General features: G+C 38.0%; 2 protein-coding genes across 5 annotated transcripts in view; both read left to right on the top strand.

Moving 5' to 3' along the window:
• Positions 1-5,564: 5,564 nt before the first annotated feature.
• On the top strand, positions 5,565-6,832 carry LOC120954619 (trypsin-4-like). Its single transcript, XM_040374702.2, has 2 exons — positions 5,565-5,840; positions 5,945-6,832. Exons 1-2 carry the CDS (start codon positions 5,623-5,625, stop codon positions 6,501-6,503), a joined length of 777 nt encoding a protein of 258 aa, XP_040230636.2. The 5' UTR covers positions 5,565-5,622; the 3' UTR covers positions 6,504-6,832.
• Positions 6,833-6,936: 104 nt separating this feature from the next.
• Positions 6,937-20,328, top strand: part of LOC120954616 (protein sax-3-like) — a 51,348-nt gene continuing 37,956 nt past the window's right edge. The window contains exons 1-2 of one of the 4 annotated variants that reach the window (XM_040374698.2): positions 6,937-10,170; positions 11,730-12,123. In XM_040374698.2, the coding sequence (XP_040230632.2) occupies positions 11,907-12,123 (217 nt within the window). In that variant the 5' untranslated portion in view covers positions 6,937-10,170; positions 11,730-11,906. Of the gene's footprint in view, positions 10,308-11,621; positions 12,124-20,328 lie in introns of all 4 variants that reach the window. The other 3 variants (XM_040374697.2, XM_040374696.2, XM_040374695.2) reach the window with 3 other exon arrangements.

Raw genomic sequence — 20,328 nt, 5'->3', positions numbered from 1 at the left:
ATTTTTTGATAAGATCGCTTCCAGGGTCGAAATGACACGAAATGTAAAATACGTTTAGTGAAAAAATATTTTGTGTTTTGAAGGTGTTTTTATGAGTGAAATTGAATAGCAGAAAATATAGAACATAAATAAAAACTCATGTGCTATAAATGCTGTAAACAACTCAAGCTCTCAGCATAAAAGGAATCATAAAAGGCTCTGTTTAGCAGATGTTACACGACGGAGCATTTTAAAAATAACTACAACAAAAAGCTGGTGGTGCCATCTGTTCGTGGGATAGCTAGCCAGTGGAGCTTTTCTCGATTTGATAGCTTTTCCCTTTCCTCTGTTCTGTTGTAAAGTTTCGCATTGAAGTCGTGCATCGTTAGTGATGGAAACACAAATAAGATATTTTAAATACTAAACTTTAACGTACAATAATCAATATAGAGGCAAGCGAAAATTCAATGATCCCGATGGTGGTCGATGGTGTTGTTACTCAAGTATTTGACCACACGACCATTTTGCTCGGAATGTTATCACTACTTACTTACTTACTTACTTACTTACTTATCCGGCGCTACAACTTTGCGGTCTTGGCCTGCCTCAGGAGTGTCCGAAACCGCTCACGGTCTCGCGCCTTCGTCTTCCAGTCCGTTATCCCGGCCTTAATGGCGGACGCCTGCACGCCATCTTGCCACCTAAATTTGGGCCTACCACGCCTCCTCTGTCCTTGTGGACGGCCTAAAAAGACTTTCTTGGCTATCACTACTTATACTCGAAAATTTTTTAATAAGAACTGCGTAGCTCGGGAACAAGACTGTACGCAATCAATCTGTACGCTCGAGAACAAGACTGTACGCAAGTTTGTATAAAATTGCATGCGTCTGTCATAAAAAAAACATGGTTGACTGATATGAAAGCGCCGGTACCAATTCATATTATAATGCAGAATAAGCAGCAGTTTACAATTTAATTGAAGGAGTGACCGGTGAACTCTCTCTCTACCCCCTCCCCCCCCCTCTCTCTCTCTACCACCCTCTCTCTACCCCCCCCCCCCCCTCTCTCTCTCTCTCTCTCTCTCTCTCTCTCTCTCTCTTTCTTTCTTTTTCTCTCTCTCCCTCTCTCTCTCTCTTTCTATCTATCTCTCTCCCATCCAGCCACCCAGTATCCAGCCTAGTGTTATTCACTCATGCAATTAAATTTTAGATCAATTCTAAAATTCAAAATAAAAAAAATCATATGCACTTCTCATACCTATGCTCGTTTTAAATGAAAGAGGAGGTTTCACGGCACAGCGATCAACTCACACAACTTAACTTCATGTCCATCGTGGGATCAACTCTAAAATTGACCGTCCCCCTTAGCAAGGACAGATTATTCGACTGCGTGATACTGAATAAGTCGCGAAAGCGCCGCTAAACCTCGCAGATATCGTTTACTACAAACGGAAAAGAACATATTCCTCATTGTATACTGAGGGATAATTGCCAAAGCGGCCAAAATTGCCAAATTGTCAAAGCGGCTATTGAAACAGTGGAGTGGAAGGTGTCGCGACGAACGAATGTCGGCGAATGGGGACTCCGTGCTTTGGTCGTTCGTTACCAATTGATATCAGTAGCCACCAGAGGACAAGAATATGTTTTTTTCTTCCACAGTTCTTTCACTAGAGGTGAGCTTAATAATTGCGAGAACTCATCAACATATCAAACCTGTTTAAAAAAAGGCAAGTAGGGTAATTGTACCAATTATGGCTATAATATGTCATCAAGATACCGATTTTACGTCTGTTAAAATAAGTATTGGATAAAATTTCAAACTTCTTTATGTTTTTATGTAGCCTGCAATGTGTAGAAAATGAGAGTATTTTTTATTTTGACTAAATGTTTAGCGAAACAATAGAAAATTTCGATTAAAAATTGCATCTCAAATTACCAATTATGGCTATAGTGTTCCTAGCAATTCGCCATTGCTGTACCAATTGTGGTTGTAAGCCAAAACTCGTGGAAATTTACACCAAAAATTACTTTGTGACATTGTTTTAACTAAAATCAAGTAATAATAAGTTCACTGCACCATTATAAATATGTAACCACCATTAAATACGTAAAATTAACATTTTAAAATATTCATTTTCTGTCATTGGTTGTATTGATATCCACGCACAATTAATCGCAAAATTGATGAGGCTAATCCTAAAAAAAATATTTTCGTACACTTTTCTGATGACACTGTACTAGGACACACACCTGACAACCCTTCATATCACCTGGAAGCTATACCGAAGCCAGCTACCGTTTCAGCGCGATACGAAGAGGAGCACAAATCAGGGAGTCTGTTTAAATTTGTTTAAATGAAGAATCGTAGCTATAGTTCAACTATCTTCTGACCAAGATACTTCTGGCCAAGACTAGCACTAACTATCGATCAGGGAAGAACAAGAGCGCATTTGGCAATAAGGCGATACGAGCGGCTTCAGATTTCGCTTTCTTCGTATGAAAGTCATTCAATGCTGTATCATTTTAATGAAACTGATTCGATTTCATTCTACTGACTATTACACTGATTACTGATTCGGACACTTTACAAGAAAATGATGCTTAAAACACAAAATAACACCTTATATTGCGAAAATTACAACGAGAAACCCCGATTTGATCACTTGTAAACTACGCACTACGACCAAAACTACAGTTGTCAACAAAGCATTCATAGCATACTGCGATATTTGGTACACCGAAGGATATTTGTACCAATTATGGACGTACAGAAAAAAGGCATATTTTCGATAAAATTTTGATAGATTTTAGTGTGTAGTCGTTCAATACTTAATATTTTGCACCAAAATGATGATTTTGAGATAAAATTATGGTTAGGTGCTTGAAAATCGCTAATATTCTACAGTGCTGCTCTTAGCAAAATGGTAAGAGATACCAAAAATCTTGGCAACACATTTTAAAAGGGTGATATTTAACAAACGGAAGCTACCAGCATGGAATTAATGAAGCACAAATGTGTTAAAATGTTCATAATTGAAATGAAAAATCCTTCCGTGGTTTTAGAATGCAAATAGACTGTTTTAGAGCAAAAATAGTGTTCGTTATAGCCATAATTGTTGCTATAGCCACAATTGTTACACTTTCCCTAGTTGTCAAATTAGATCCACAAGCGTGTGAACGATTGAAATTAAAAACCAGTTCAAACAGTTTAATATGGTTCTCAAATGTGTTGTCACATCATTGGATTGGTTAAAGATTAATGAATTATTTAATAATTACTTTTTTGCTGTATTTGTCCATCTTTCCCGTAAGCTGTAATCATTGGATGGTTATCGCTAGCGGAAGAATAAACGCTCGCTTCTGAAAACACAATTGGTAAAGGATCACTCGATTCTATACAAAACATCTTTTCATCCATGTCTAAACCATTCATAAGACAGTGTGTCGTGCAATGAGTGAACAATGTAACATTACACTTTAAATTTTAGTGAGACCCTGTAACGGTTATTGTGCCAAAAGTGGAGTAACATATTGAGGAGCTCTTTTTTAATTAATGTTTAACATTATTAAAGTAAGCAGAGCAGTGCTGAAAAAATCCATACTTGCCATTTGTGAACAGTTATTGCGTCAAGGTAGAATTATAGGCTTGCCGGTTGGTACATCATATTTTTCCTTGATACATCCTTCGTTGATAGGAATCGGTACTATGCACAAAGCACATGATGGTATTTTCACGTGAACGTAGAAAAGTGCTAGGTGTTTATCATAAATTGACACTCTGGATGCCTTCCCTATTCCCAAAGTTTCATCGTCATGAGAAAAAAAGAAAAGAGCGGTCTTGTTCCTGAAGCTTAGAAACATTGTACCAAGCGACCATATTTCCTTGGCTTCTTCACATTTTGCTCATTCATTTAAGGCATTAGCGCTGCACGTTGCTATCACAATAATCAGAAGCGACAACATCGTGAAGCGTATTACTTATCAGCTATTTAACATCAGTTCATGAAGCGCCCTTCGCAGCGTTGGCTCGTCTCGCATAACGCTTCGCTTGATGTTTAGTCAGTAGGAAAGGTGGGCCCGGTGGTGATGTTTAGCTTTCGAGCGCGATGAATCGGTTTCGATCGGAGGACATTGAAAAGATTCCAGTCGCTGCCAAGACTAAAGGTTCTTTATTTTTAATCCTTCTCTGTAACCATCCCGTCAGCCATCATCAGTGACATTGCGCTTCATACCGATCTCGTCCCGTCAGGACTTGTCTTGCCCCATGAGTTGGTGCGCTCGACCCTTCCTGGTTCTCTTTTTAGTGATGCTATATAGTAAGCACATTCCCGGCTCTTACTGCCCTACTGGGGACTGGAAGCCGTCGACAGGAGTGAATATGGCATGAACGGGTCGTTTACGGGGTATCGTGGGTTGAGGCCTGTGTTGTGAGTTTAGCTTGACGGAGTGTAAAATAAATTAAAGCCCCCGACCACCTTCGGTTCGGCCGTAGCAAACGACCACAGGATCAAAGAGCTCAGCATGAAATCGGAAGGTTAAATGGTTTCCCTGTGGAGGTTGTCGTGGAATGTTTTTCTAGCTTTTTCTATACGGTTATAGGAAGGCAATCGGGATTGACGAATTAAGTGCGTGGCAGGTAGGAGTGATGTTTTGGGATAAACGACAAAATGGATTCCTTTGATTTCGTTTAATTGGACCATGAAAATCGCGGTGACCCTTGTAAACTATACCTACTATAATAGTCATTTGCATGGTGAATGAACGGCAATATGGTCGGTTTTAGCTGTTAGGTCTGTTTGTGAATAGTTTTTAACCTTTTTTCAGTATAGGGCAAAACACGATCTATGTGTCACTATTTAAAAAATATACATTATGTGTTAGTAAATTCCGTACACTTACGATTGTGTTTGTGTTTGCATCTAAAACGCTAGTTGTTTCTTTATTAAATTATTCAATGGCCAATTATCAAATTCAATTAAATTATTCTTAAAATAAAATTATGCACTGAGAATGTTTTATTATGAGATACTATAAATAATTGATTTAGCAAACATTTTAGTAAACAACATCAAATTGTGCGTGATACGCTGTTAATGCGGACCGCGAAGAAAACGTTTGGTGTTTATTGAATTTTAAGTTTCCAGCAAATATATAACTAATTGTCGTGTAATTTTGCTTGAATTGTTAGGTTTTGGCCATCAAATAAATGAATAAAATCAATAAATCAAATCAAATAAATAGTGCAGAATAAAACTATTGAATAATAAACTAAATTATATTAAATAAACAGATGCAATGTGACGGTCTCTAAGTACAGTCCTCAACTCGTACGACTTAGCAACAAGCCCGTCATGGGTTCAAGCCCTATCCTGCTACGGTAATAAATAAGTAACCGAAAGCCAAGCCCATTAGTGGTACATGCAGGCCTTGACCAACAACGGTTGTTGAGCCAAAGAAGAAGAACAAGAAGAATAGATGATAGATGATGATGAGATACAAGATAATGGCTATATAATACATTCTTATCAAATATATTTTCAAGTGTTTGTTCTATCAGCACTCTTTAAAACAGTTCAATGACTAGGAATTCACTTCATTTTAAAGTTTCACTTCAACCCTGTGGGTCTTACAAACAGAAAAAAGAATGTTCGAAATGCTAAAGCTACTTATATTTTTGTGCAGTGCTTTGTCAATTTCAGAATGTGTTAAAAATAGAAATAAAACATACAGAATTGTCGGTGGCCATGTAGTAGACATTGAAATGCATCCGTACCAAGTGTCTGTACGTGAATTGAACGAGCACATTTGTGGTGGATCGATAATTACCAATCGATGGGTATTAACAGCAGGTCATTGCGTAGAGTAAGTTCCTTCAATTGAACTTGAGAGTTTATCATGACCGGAATGATTTTCCGAATATTCGGGACAACATATTGACGATTTCTATTCGATCAACACTATTGCAGTGATACCATAGCTGCTTACATGAACGTCCGTGTTGGATCTGCGTTTTACGCAAAAGGTGGAACGATACATCCTGTGGACTCAGTGACTTCACATCCAGACCATGTTCCGTATAGCTGGTTAGCGGACTTTGCTTTGCTGCAATTGAAACATGCGATAGTATTTTCTACAATCGCACAACCGATCGCTCTAGCCTTTCGCCTGGATAATGCTTTGAGCGATCGAGAATGTGTTGTCACCGGCTGGGGACGCACTCTAAACGAAGAAGAAAGCTTTGATAAGCTACGGGCGGTCCAGATCCCGTTGGTTTCGCGAGTACTGTGTAATGCTACATACGAAGGAAAGATCGATCAAACTATGATATGTGCGGGTGACTTTGTTGATGGCGGCAAAGGCAGTTGTGCGTATGATTCTGGTGGCCCACTGGTCTGTGGCGATATGCAAGTTGGAATCGTGTCCTGGGGTAAAGGGTGCGCGATGCCCGGATATCCGGATGTATATAGTAGTGTTTTATACGCAAGAGCGTGGATCAACAGCATAGTACACAATTCCATTGAATGAATCAATCTGGTTTTAGTTTCTTAATTTGCTACTGTTTCATTAGCTTTTGTTTTGAGGAAATTTATGTTTTGTTGTATCCACAGTTTGGCTTAACGTAGAATGAGAACATTTTCATCCAAGTATAGAACGAAGTGTGATTCAAAATCTTATTAGAACTTTTTGTTCTTAGAGATTTTAAAGATTTCACGTGATTTTTATGTATGCAGAAGGAATGGCCTGGCCGGCAATGGCTATCGAACGTGATATTTATATTGTGAAAGTGTAACATGAATACAAATATTTAGATCAAACTTAGAAAATACACGGTTTGAAGAATTTTGATGAGCGGATTTGATTTTTACGTTTATTATCTGTGGCCGTTAAAACAAAACAGTCGTAAAAATGGCTTAAAATGTAGTTTTAACTTGACACAAATTTAAGGTCAATTTGGAAACATAAATGGCTTATTGTAAGTATGAGTAAATTTATCCTCTTTCTGAAAAAAAACAACTCTAACATCGTCTAAAATCAGCCTTGATTATCCGCTAAATTAAGAACCCTAGTTAGCATATAATACTGCCAATGGTACAAGTGACAGCAGAGATGACATGCAAATTTGGTCGCGCGATGCCCGTCATGCCAGGATAGCGAAAAGCCCTTAAACGGCTAATAGCAAACGAGGATAAACGCTACCAAAATAGCTTCGGCACATGAGACCGGAAGCTGCGTTCTATTCGATTGCATTCCGAAGGGTGGTTGTCAGTGTTGTCTGGTCGGTTGATTTTTCGAATCATGCAACCAAACTCGGCCCTTCCGGTCGTTTGCGTTTAATGTTTCAACCGTCATGTTCTGTCGCGTATTGTGTTGTTGCGTGTTCGACAACATCATTCGGGTCAGTTTCGTGTTTTGTCATGTCAAGCGATCGGAAACACGCATTGGTAGTGTCGTGGACTAGTTCGCTACCAAAACTGAAATACGATACCAATACTATCAATATCGGGGAATAATAGAACAAACAAACATTTCTATATATAAGCATTTGCTTTTTTGATAATATAAAATATTGTGTTGAACTGATATACCGAAATATATTTTGATCGTTTAAATGATGTTGATGATGTGATTAATTGTGTTATAATGCAATACAATAAATGAAAACAGTATAGTACTTCACACGGTCAAATATTATTTTTTTCAGTTCATGTATTTCTTACAAAAATGACCAGCAGCTCTTGACGCTTTGGCGGTAAGGTAATCTTTAACCTCTTAAATTTCATCATTCCGACGCATTCGTTGTAGAGCAAAAAAGGTTAAACTTCCTATAACCAAACTTTTTAACCTTCGTTCAGGACGAATCTTTGTTGAATGTTTCTTCGTCGGTAAGTTTTTGTACGGAGCTATAAATCAAGGATGAGCCTTGGATCCTTTTACGCTCCCAGGAGCGTAAGCCGGAACGTTCTGTCCTACGTGGGACTACCTTCATGGGGTGAATCTATTTTATGAGCAGTTTGAAGAGGGCAAAAGTTTAGAAATATTTCATATAGTTTGCGTGATGCGAAGGGCATTGCGCAATATTCGCAATCAGATCGATGAAAATGGGTTTCGGTAGCGAATTGCAAACCAAAACCGTGACAAGCGTGACTTCCGACGCTTCTAGGCTAGGTGTTTTACCTCCTTTACCTCAATGTTTACCATTATGCAAATTATCAGAGAACTTGTTCCGGCGAGGAATCCAATCGTCCAACCGGGCTGGCAATGGAGACCATACACCAGTGACAACAACAGTACAGGATTTTGATTTCAGCTTCAGAAGCAATTTCTAACCTGAACCTGGTGATTTTGGGGAAAGGTTAAAACGAATATGCAAATCAAAACTATAAATTCAATTCAGGTAAACGATCATTCGGTTTGTGTGAAAGTACATTCTAAATAGTTTAACGAAGGTCCATCACCATGTTTGATGGACAATATCGATTCGAATTATCAAATGTTGTGGATAGCAGTTTGATTTGAAGTTAAACGAGTTTCAATTAATGTAAAATACTCGTTGGCTGTTTTTTGCCTTTACTGTTGCCATTTGATGCTGAATATTGCTTTTCATAAAAAAATAATAATGTGAACATATTGGATGTGATATACACAAAAACTAAAAACAAACAAAATACGTTTAGAGCTGATAACGATGAGCAAATACAGATTTCGAGGTGCGCTATGTACACTATGCGTATGCGAAATCCGCACGGATAGTATCCGAGGACAAGGTTTCAGGCCGACACATTGCGCTAGCCTCAACCACGCTATCGGAATAAGAAAATGTGATGAAGCAAACTGCAAGCAATCAATTATTCACGGAGAGTTGTGGATTATGGAACCAGGAAGCATAAAAAATGTATGCTTTCCAAGCAGTCTGACTGACAGGAGGGTTTACTGTTCTTATCATCCGCACACTGGCAGCAAGTATTGCTTGTGTGTAGATTGTAAAAGATTGGAAGATAGTTTACATGTATGTGTTGGGTTGGACTATGCATTACACAGTCGCGTAGTGCACACCGCCTCGCATGATGGTACAATTTGTGCCCTGTCTTCTCATCTCTTCGGGATGGCACTTTCTTCACCTGGGGCGGTGAGTCAACAAATGACACGGCTTGGCAACTTTCGTCTGTCGTGAGTTTTGCGATTACTTACAGGTCGTAGAATTGGGGTCGTGTGTAAGGCTGTAGCAGTGTACCGGAAAAGTAATCCGTTAGCCTGAAATGCGAAAAAAACCCTGCAAAAACAGGTTTTTAAAGATGTGCAAATCCTCCAGCTGATGTTGCTTTAGCTAATGTTTTTGTTTACAAATATGTAGCTTGCTCAAATACATGAATGAACAACTCTGCAATAGAATTAATCATAATACTTCAATTGTAAAATTTAGTTTCAGTTAGTAATTTAAGTAGTAAATGTGTGCGGCGACTGTGGAAAAGTATATGTATATCTACTTTCTTAAAGTAATGTCAACATACATTAGCGTTCAAGGGTTAAGCCAAACAATAGAAAAGAAGGGAATTTTTCCTGGACACCCTCAGTCTGCACTGGATTGGAAAATATCCTTTCATCTGTTGTTTTCAAACGGCGGATTCGGCATACACTGCGCAGACTCAAATCGTCTCGTATTTATCATTCCTAGTCAGTGAGCGCAGAGAATAGGAAGGACGAACAGAGAAGAGCAATACAGATTGAGTAAGAGTGAGAGAGAGAGAGAGAGAGAGAGAGAGAGCGCGCGGGTGCCTGCCAAAACAACGCATATCGTGAGAGATAGAGAAGATAGCAAAACAAAAATCCTTCAACATTCGTGCACCATCATCACTACTACATACCTATGGATAGGTAGCGCGGTGCCCAGACGTAGCCACAGGACGAATGAACGAAATTTTCCACCGGCGGAGTCCTTCGCTGCTTGTGGGGTGGCTCCATCAGAGAGCCGAGAGAATGTTTGGCCTTGCGTTCGGGAGGGTTGGATCCCTAGTATAGAGGTTGTTTTTTTATTTTCTCTGTAGTATCCTGAAGTACGAAGTTGCGCTCGACTGATGGTGGTAGGAATTTTCACCTTTCGGTATCGCACATTAGTCGAGTACAGTGAGTAGCTTGGTATGCACGGGACGGTTCGTCGTTGCTGTTGCTTGCAGCACGTCACGCGATTTTACCGGTACGGGTGTTTTCACGGCGACAGTCAAATGGAACGTTAAATTCGATCACCATCTTTGTTGTAAGCAGGGTGTAATTTGTTGAGCCATTTTCGTTTAGAAAAAGTGCTTTCTTTGGTAGAAAGAGCAGCGTGAAAAAGTGAGTGATCGCAACGAAATGTTTTGAAAAGCAAATTTAATTATAATGCTCCCTCACGATCGAAATGAATTAATATTTAAATTGTGTTTCTGTTCAACGATGAATCAAATTGAATCATTTAAACGGTGAAAGAGAAATTAAGTAAATGAAAACCGAATTGTGGTGTTTTGGAATTCAAAAGCAAACAAGAAAAGAAAATCATCTCGAAATGGAAAAGGAGCACACGGTACGTCGAAATGTAAAGCTATCGAGAAAGCCCACTTCATGAAATACAACGGCAACACAACAAAAAAAATCCGAAACGCACTGCAAGGAATAAAATGAGCCGTGAAAGTCCCGGCGGAAATTGTGAAGCTGGCAAAGGCAAATGCAAAAAGTGATTAGCAGTGGTTCCTTAAGTGAGTGTTTGGGCATTCTTTATCAGCAGTGTGCACAATGAATGGAGGAAACGAGGAAAACGAGCGCACCAGCAAAACAGGACAAACCCAACTGGGCATACCATTGTTTGCAGCAGTAGATTCGAATACTGGAACGAATATGAGTAAATGTGTGCGACTGTGTGTGGGAGAAGGAAGTGAAATTTGATTAATTGAGTGTGATTTTCTTTCTGGTGCTATGGTTCCAACTCTCCCGAGCGCAGATTTAGCAGAGGGTGGCCAAATTTTTACTTTTCGGACCATTTCCGGCGCGGATGGTTCGAAAGGTTTGTTTTTCTTTTGAAATACCCATTTGGGAAAGGTGTGATAACGAGTGGATTGCAAGTCGTTGTTGTTGCTCAGGAGAGCAGGTTGCTGAAGTGATTTTAGGGGTTTTGTTTTCTCTGGTACTGGGAACAGGTAATGAGTGGCGGAAGCGAAAGGAAAAAAGTCTTGCAAATCAGGATAGCTTCTGGAAACGTTGCTTGAGGCAACAGCACCGGAAATGGGTCAGTTATAACGGTAGACCCAGTGATGTCGAGCACCTAATGAAATTCTTGAGTATATTGTGCTGTATGAAAAAAGAATTAATTGTAATGTATTAGCTGCATGGTGTTCAGTAAGAAAATGCAGCTTTAAATAATTCCACGAAATACTGAATATATGTGTACATAGTTCAGTGTGTATTTGTCTTTTCGATCTAGTGTATTGTGATTAAAAGCTTCATTTAATGCATTGATAATTGAATTATAATTTCTCTTAATGCAATGATATCTATTAAACCTTTTATGAGTGAGTGCTCTGAAACGATCATATATAACTTCTTATAGTGGTTAAATAAGGTATGAAAGCGCATAATATACATGGTGTTACATTTCATGTCATTTCATGATTCAAGACGAATATAGTCTTTGTGATTAGCTAGTTGAAGCAATATGAAGTAAACGTGTAACGCAGGGCAATTATGTGAAAAACGTACGTGTGGAATACAATAATTTGTTTTCAGCTCGCCCTTATAACGACCGAAAGTATGGATTATTTGATAAATTAATTGTATAAAAGAAGAAAAGAGTTAAACAAAATTGTGTGAGTGTGTGGTGATTGAAATTAATGTCCAATGGAATATTGGCACGAAGCCCAGGCGTAAGGGTGAAGAATTCATCTGCCTGGAAAGGAGTGGATTATGTGTACAGTTCGATGTTACACCGAACAAGCATTAATGCAAGGAAATAGAGGATACTGTGATTCGCAAACGATGAGGAAGATCGGCATTGAACCGTTTCACCATTGGCTAGCGCTTTTGCGAAAACGGAGATTTACCGACGGGATTGGCAAACGCGGCCTAGGCACATTCACCACCATCGGACTTCAACTACTTCTGGTGTTGCATGCTGTCGAAGGTATATATTGTTCTGTATATATTTGTTGTTTCCCTGAATTTGTAGTTGATAGTAATATTTGATGGATAATTTGAAAAAAATATTCTTTTAATGAGCAAAATAATCTGGCCTTCTTTCCTTTCTAAAACGTAGAGGAAAAAAATTAATTCCAAACATGAAACAGTGACTGGATAGTCTGTGAAACAGTGACTGGGTGATAGCTGGATAATCTTATTTTAGAAACTGAAATGGCCAAGAAACATCTAGAGTGGTTTGATTCCCTTCAGAGCCAGTCCTATGTAGAAAGGATAGACTATTTCAGTCTCGCGATTTAAATATATCTCCTTCTTTTTGGCATAACGTCCTATACAGACATGCCGGCTTTCGAGTCTTATTCAGTCCCTCGTGAACTGATGGTCAGTCCTTGTTCTACGGGGGGACGGTCCATATGAGGTTCAGAGGCGAAAGAGACTCAAACCTGTGTAGGGGTTAGAGGTGGGACTAATCATCACCATTTTATACCCTAAGAGGTCCAAAACCCATTTAAACCTGTAAACAACAACAACAACGGTCCATAAGAGGCTTGAACCCATGACGAGCATGGTATTGAATTGTACGAGTTTGCGACTACACCACAAGACTACCCCTAAGTTAGTCTGTTTGAGTTGGTCTGTTTGAGCAGTGGTCTCCAACCTGTGGTCCGTGGCATTAACAGACGAGGTCCGCGAAGGAAATTATGTTTTGAAAAAGAAAAGCTTATTACTATACATGTCGTACATTTTTCCCACACAATCAGGACTAATTTTCAACGTGCATATTTAAAATAAGATTTAAATATACTTTTTATCAAATACATTAAACTAAGGTAAAAAAAGGTAAGTCCTCAATAGATGTGGGCCGCGGCAAATGTATTTTAAAAGCCAAGTGGTCCGCGATCTAAAAAAGGTTGGAGAGCACTGTGTTCGAGAATTGGCAAGACTGAAAAGAACAGCACGGCAAGAAGTAGATGGAGTAATATGAGATATCCTTGTTTGACGCTACAACTTTAGTCTGTCTAGCCATTGAATTTGCTTCAAAACACAATTATTCTTACATTATTATGTGTCACCATAATTTATCTATAGATCCATCCAAATTGCAAAATGCCCTGAAAATAATGTAAACTGGTTGTTATGAAAAAGTGTGAAATAAAAGTTGATGTTTCATGATATACTATTTTGACCCGCGGGGCAACATGGTCATATGTAAACAAAACGTGAAACGTCAAAACAGTGGGGTCCAGAATATGGTCCAGAACAACAGCGCTTAGGTAATGGTCTACGCTTTTGCGCAAACCTCGTGTAATCTTAATATTTTTCTTCCTATATCTTGAATAGCTTTTCAGGAAAGCTCTTAATTTTTTTTAAAGATGTTTTATTAAAATAAAAATATTTTTTACACGTTTCAGACGACGAAATGTGATCTTTTACAGCTGTGCCTCTTAGCATAATTGGATAAACAAATACTACACTTGTTTAAATACTACACTACTTGTTGGAAAGCTTATTTTACGAATTATAAAAACTGCATCAATATGCTGCGAAATCTGTATTTTTTTTTTTGATATTGTTAATTATGGCCTATAAAATTTGTGTGGTGTTCATAGAACACTCCAATGATTACATTTTCAGGTTCGGAATTTATCCTAGATGTGAAATAATGTATACAGATAGCATACATTTTTGCCCTGTTTACCCCTACTCACTAGTCAGTTCTGCGTTTAGGAGTTCGGTCTATACGGGACTCAAACCCATGCTGGGCATGTTCCTAAGACGTACTCTGACTAAAATTAATCGTTCTTCTTTGGACTCATTAGATAACGCACGTTGAAACCTATTAATTGCTTCCCAGCCCACCACGTTTATAATTTAGAACATTCCCCAGTCAACGATTGAATGTTCAAATAAAGTTAATTGTGTGCCAACTATCCCAGCGCTGGGAGTTATTCCCTGTAGTCATTTTACTGCGTACGAACAGAAGCTGTTACGCACAGGACTCGTTTTGTTTACTCTCCACTACAGTGTCGAAACAAACTGTACAATGTAACAATCTTAAAATTGTCAGCCTGCGTACGGCACTGTGTCACGTACACCTCCTCCCTTGTTTTTGATGACGGCCCCAAAAGCCCCCGAAGGTGGGCTGTAAATAAATTTGTGAGTGTCGGAAATTAATTCACATGTTCCTACTCAAACCTTCAGTTATTCTACAACAAAAGAAAAACAAACAGACTGAAATGGCAAAACATACAATAAATGGCTGTAAGAGAATGGTTGTGCCACAAGCAACGAATATTTTGGTTTAAAAGTTCGCTTCTAGGGTGCAAAACTGACCATCAGCACAAGTGGCTTAATGGTAACACTACCCGTTATTTGTTCTCAGTGGTGTGTGTGGGAAGAAAAAATCATGTTGCGAGGAAAGGTTACGTGCCCTCATCGTCTGGTAATAATTTTTGCCACTACAAACATTGCTCCCTTTCGGGTTACCCCTTAAACGTTTCGCAGATTGCATGGGCCCCGGGGAACGTGGGAAGCGCGTGATGGAATTAATTGGGTTGGCTGTTAGGTTGTGTTGACCTAAAACAGCAAAAAATGAAGGAGCAATGCGCGAACAGGACTGAGACCATGGCGTACAGCAGATCGGGTTTAGACAAACAACCAACGCACTCTACGGAAAAGCTACAGGACACGGCTCCTTTTGCTTTGGTGGTAATGTCTAACCAACGTACAGTTGGCACGTTGCAATGTTAGGACATATTTTCGTCTATTATGACTGTTTATGTGATAGACTTAATGTTTCCTTCTTCCGGTACGGCAGACAAACGCCGCAGTTTCGGTATCGCGATGGTAGAGGACATTGGCTAAAATGGAAATGGAAGCAATAAAACATTGTCAAGCGCCAGGCAGGCTTCAAGATCAGCGGGAGTCCGATACAGGATATGAGTGTACTGTAAACTCACAGGAAGTCTCACAGCCAGAAATGAACAATGCCCGTTTGTTACAACGGAGCTCGAGCGTGATGTACATTTGTTTATTTCATTAGAATGTAATATTATGTAACGCTAGAAGCAGGTCCTACAAACAAGGTTGCTATTTACACTGAAATATTTTAATTTTATAGCTTCTCTAACTGCAACAAAAAAGCTGAACATTTGGACCAGCCCCACCACTGCTACTTCATTCATTTGAATAATTGTTTTGGAGTTTAATTTGAATCTATTTTAAATTCTATTCTGCTCCTTAAAAGTAGGCAGTCTGATTTCTCACAAAGCACCTGCAAATACTAATATTAAACACAATGTACACTGTATTTGTTACACGTGAATAACCAAGTAAATAGTACGTATTGATTTTTACCTAGCGGCGAATTGTTTGATTGAAGGTATGGCATACACTGAGGTGTCGGTGCTTCATTCTTTGCCATCAAAAATGTTTACACGCCCTGCAGGGGATGGTATTCGTTAAGAAAAACCCAAGGGTTTCCGGGCAATCGCTTGATGTTTTGATTGGGCTCCTCGCTGTTGTAAGTCTGCAGGCAACTAAAAGGAACAAAAAAGTCCTTAGCAGACATGCAAGTCTACTTCGCGTGCCTAATAAATGTGTTCGAACGGTAGAACAAGCTGACAGCCAAAGGCAGCAGTAAAGAAAACTTTGTTCACCAGGGAGGAAGGTGGTTTGAGTTAGACATCAAAACAACTTATCAGACATTGATTGACTCTAACGTTTTCTATGAAATGTTTCTGAATTCGTGCTGTCTGATAGTAATGATGAGTGTACGAAACTAGTGCGTAGCAAAATATCCATCGCTATCGCCCATGGGACGAGAAGTAAGAAGTAAACACCCAGCCATTTACGCTACAATGGATGGTGCACTATTGTTCAAATTAGTTTTATCAAACTTTGTCTAGTGTGACTAAGGGTTGTTCGTTTTTTCTTAATTTTCTTTTTTTTTCGGGTTTTTTCTTTCAATCGCTTTGGGTGTTTATTTCGGTTCTCTACCGTTTGGATGTTTTTTCGACTCGGTAGTATTTTCTTACGAAGTTCACACATTTATTTCAATTAACCTATCAGAAAATGTAGTTTTGGAAATGTTGCAACATTTGTTAGGTATAGATCTGCAACTATTGATATTATGTATCAGATGTGTAACAATGTATCGATCGAGTATTTTTCAAGCTAAACATTTTCCCAAAGACAATACAATGGACTCTCGCATAACGAGAGTGAAGCTCTTTAATCGAATGGCTTTTTGATATAATTTGTATGACAAGTAAAACAGATAGATCCAGTGCCAAAACAATGCCAAAACAACATATCATACGACACATTTTCAAATGGTATTAGCAATGGACCTACAAAACCCGGTGGTCATCCTACAAGCATGGTTCGGAGTTTGGAATCCATTCATTAGTGTTAAGACGCAAATCTATCACCTTTATTTTTTATCTATATTTATTTATTTATTTATTTCAGTCAAACTTTGAAGAATGCTACGCGACATTCAATCAGAGCGAAAGATGATCCGCATCAATTGAACGGATCAATCATTCAATCGTTCGTTCTCTGCTAAACCTGCAAGTAATACCAAATCTGCAGTCAAAGAGAAATGAGAACGTCTCAGGACTCTACCAAGGTTTATTGGTTGTTTCCCAAAATGTGTGGCATGGTTCCCATAGTTTTTTAGCTCTATTTCGGCTATTCGTGTATACACTAGAGGTGGGCATTTCGGTTCTTTTAAGTAAACGTGAATGAACCGAGTCGTTCATCACAATGAACGTGAACGTGATCTCGGTTCTTCCGTTCATTTACAAATAGCAATGCCTGTAAATCGGCAGAACTACAAATAATTCGGTAGCTCTGGTCACCTGAACAGCAAATCAATATTGGCGATGTGTCATATGACGCTAGAACGCATTGTATAGTTTAAAATCGACCGTTTCTTAATTTGCATATAAATGTGCCGATGTTGAAAGTTTTTTCTATGTTTTTAAACATTCATTAGTTTTTATTTTAATTTATCAAAAGAACCACAGCGTTCTGTTCTTGTGAACCAGTTCAAATTTTAACGTGAACTGAATGAACCGTATGGTTCTGGTTCATTTGGCATACCTCTAGTATACACGCCTTAAAAGACATGGGTGGTGGAGTTCAAAGCATGAGTCGGATCGAAGCGGTGTCCCCACGCTTTCTGGTTTTGGTGTAAAGAATCACATACGTGTAAGATATGTCTGATCTGCTATCTGAAGAGCGAAGAATGGTGTTCCGAAAATGATACCTGCTCACTTGCTTAATTGGCGCATTCGACTAATTGCCTTTGTTTCTCACAGGGAAGCGATGATCCGCCTCTTTCAAAAACTGATGCATATTTCACTCGCTCAATTTACTGTTCTTAATCTGATCTTACACCACTAATTCATACTCAGAAGAATGCTTCTATAGTGGGATGGTCAGATGTTTTAGAATAGAAGTATAGAATATAAATTTGATTGCTTAGGCGCAAGAGAAAAAAGTATCAAACGAAATTAAAGCATCCATTAATACTATCAAGGAATTTACCAGTAGCACATTCTCACTCATTTTAAAAATTTGGACCCGATTAGCGACTCAGTTTTAGCGCCGGAATTTATTCTACCGTAGGTGGCTAATCGAGTCAATTGTCAAGTTACTGTTACCGTGTGGCCACAAAAGGTGAAGTCAATGTGTATGTAGAACAGGTGGTCTCATAGGCTATCACCAAATTGGTGGTCTTATAACCAAATTATAACTTAACTTTTTACAGAACAGGTAGAAACTTTTATTGGAACAAGGCATGCAGAGTACATAAACACTCTTAAAATCACGGTTTTATTCTCTAAAAGTACTCCAAACACATCTAATTGCCGCTTCACTTCAAATTGTAAGCTAAACCAAGTCCAAACGAATTTTCATTCACACAATAATCAGTCACTTTCCCAAACTCGATCGAAGAGGAACGAAAGTTGCAGTTGCCTAGATACACCGGTAGCTTTATTTTATTTCGTGAGTATCCTCAGTTACGCGTACAATATAGTAAAATGTTCAAAAAAAAAAAACATCCAACGAAACCATTATTTTATGTCATTTTGACAACCACTATGATCGTTCCCGAATTCGATCGAGTTTGGGAAAGTAGCTGAATTTTTTTAATGGGAAGATCAATGTTTACTACAAACGAGTTGCTCAGAAAAACCATCCGTTACACCAGTTCTGGCAAAAGGAGCGTTTTTTTTTTATTTAGAAATTAGTTGTCAAGTTATAGAATGAATGAAGAAAATGAGCTAAACCTAGTTGAAAACGATCCAATCGTTTGTGACAACGATCCAAACGTATTTTGAAACGATCCATGCTAATGTTTGTTACCAACAGTAAGATCGTCTGTCCTATTAATGGGAGGCACGGACCGTACGGAGTTTGAACGTCTCTAGATCTATTTTATGTGATAACAAATGATTCATACGATAACATTGTATCAGGTTTACTAACTCTACACAAATGTAGTTATACAAAAATATTGCATGTGCACGAGAATAAGTTCAATAAGTTTGAAATACACTAATAGGAGAAATGTCAACAAATTTTAAAACTATACTCACAATTTGAGGTTTAAAAAAATATTATTCCGTTTCAAAAATATAGTATATAATAAGGCCCGATTCGTGGTATTTAACAGCTAGCTTATTGAAAAATAACTATCGTGTGCCGCTAATAATTAAGAGGTTTAGAAGACTACTTTTACGCCTGCACACAAATTCAATTAGCTAGCAAAATTTCCAATTGTTTACAAAATATTTTCATTTTACTTTTTGTGAACATTCAGTTGTTTTAAGAAATCCTTACCATAGCTATACTAGCAATACTTTACGCAGGAATACTTTACTTTCAAACCATTAAAATCTTTTGTTCTTGCATAGCACAATTTATTGCACTTTATATGTTACTCATTTCTTTAATCTAGCCTAATTGCACGATAATGGTGCAGCGAGAATGAAGACCCCGCCCCATTTTGCACTCTTACGATGGCAACGAGGTGCAACTCTCTTCACCTTTCGTACTGTTGCTTCTTTGAGTATCTTATTATTTGAGTATTGTGTTTTTAAAAATTCCCACCGCTCCAGACTAAAGTACCGTCTGACATTTGGCTCAGGCTTTCCAGCTCGCTCTGTGACGAAAATTTCAGTAGAGAGCCACGTGGATAAATGTATGGTTATCAACGAGAAAAAATGGTACTGTGTAAATCAGAAAAAAGGAACGAAAACCTTTCGCACACAACACGGTTTTGTAAATCGTCACACAAAAGAGCTTAGTGTGGAGTGTAAATTGGTCGTAATAATAGAAGGGAATGCATGTGCACATTTGATACCGTAATTTTAACCTTCATACATAGAAAAACCCGGTGCAATGGTGGATTCAAATGTACTCTTAACAAAGGTAATTTCCACTTTGGTGTAATGCAGCATAAAGCAAGGGGTTTGCACCCTCTGTATGATGGAGCATTGCATTTCGCTCGTCTGATATTCATCATTGTTTGTGCAATAATTCTTATTATATTCTAAAGTTGTGTAAATTTAAGCAATATGGCAAAGCAGTATTTCCTGAACACAAACAACAACAAAAATGTATATATATATATATATATATATATATATATATATATATATATATATATATATATATATATATATATATATATATATATATATATATATATATATATATATATATATATATATATATACATATATATACTACTTTATAACAATATATATGATTTGTAACTGTAGAATACTACATGTTATAACATTCTTGTATTAAAAATGTTCTAATTTTAGATTTAATTGAATGGAGAGGATAGAAATATTTAATAAATAAATATGCATACTTGAAGTATAGTTTCTGATTTTTTAACATTCAAGAATGTAAAAGTTATTGCTTAATTGTTTACAAATAGTAGAATCTCTTGCCATAATCATCTATGATCATGTTACATACATGTTACGTCAAGCATTTATTTTAATGTTTGTTTCAGATACATTCAACGCTGGCACAATTTTATTTCTGAAATTATAATGTACACGGTACATTTCTGTAACTGCCAATCTTGCTCACTGAGACTTCAGCCCCTAGGAACGTTATATCAACCATGCCTCATTTGTGTTGCTTCTTTGCATTGTCA

This window comes from Anopheles coluzzii, chromosome 3, assembly GCF_943734685.1.
Source record: "Anopheles coluzzii chromosome 3, AcolN3, whole genome shotgun sequence".
Lineage (NCBI taxonomy): Eukaryota > Metazoa > Arthropoda > Insecta > Diptera > Culicidae > Anopheles > Anopheles coluzzii.
Note: the sequence above shows the minus strand (reverse complement) of the source record. Positions and strands in the feature narration are given on the sequence as shown.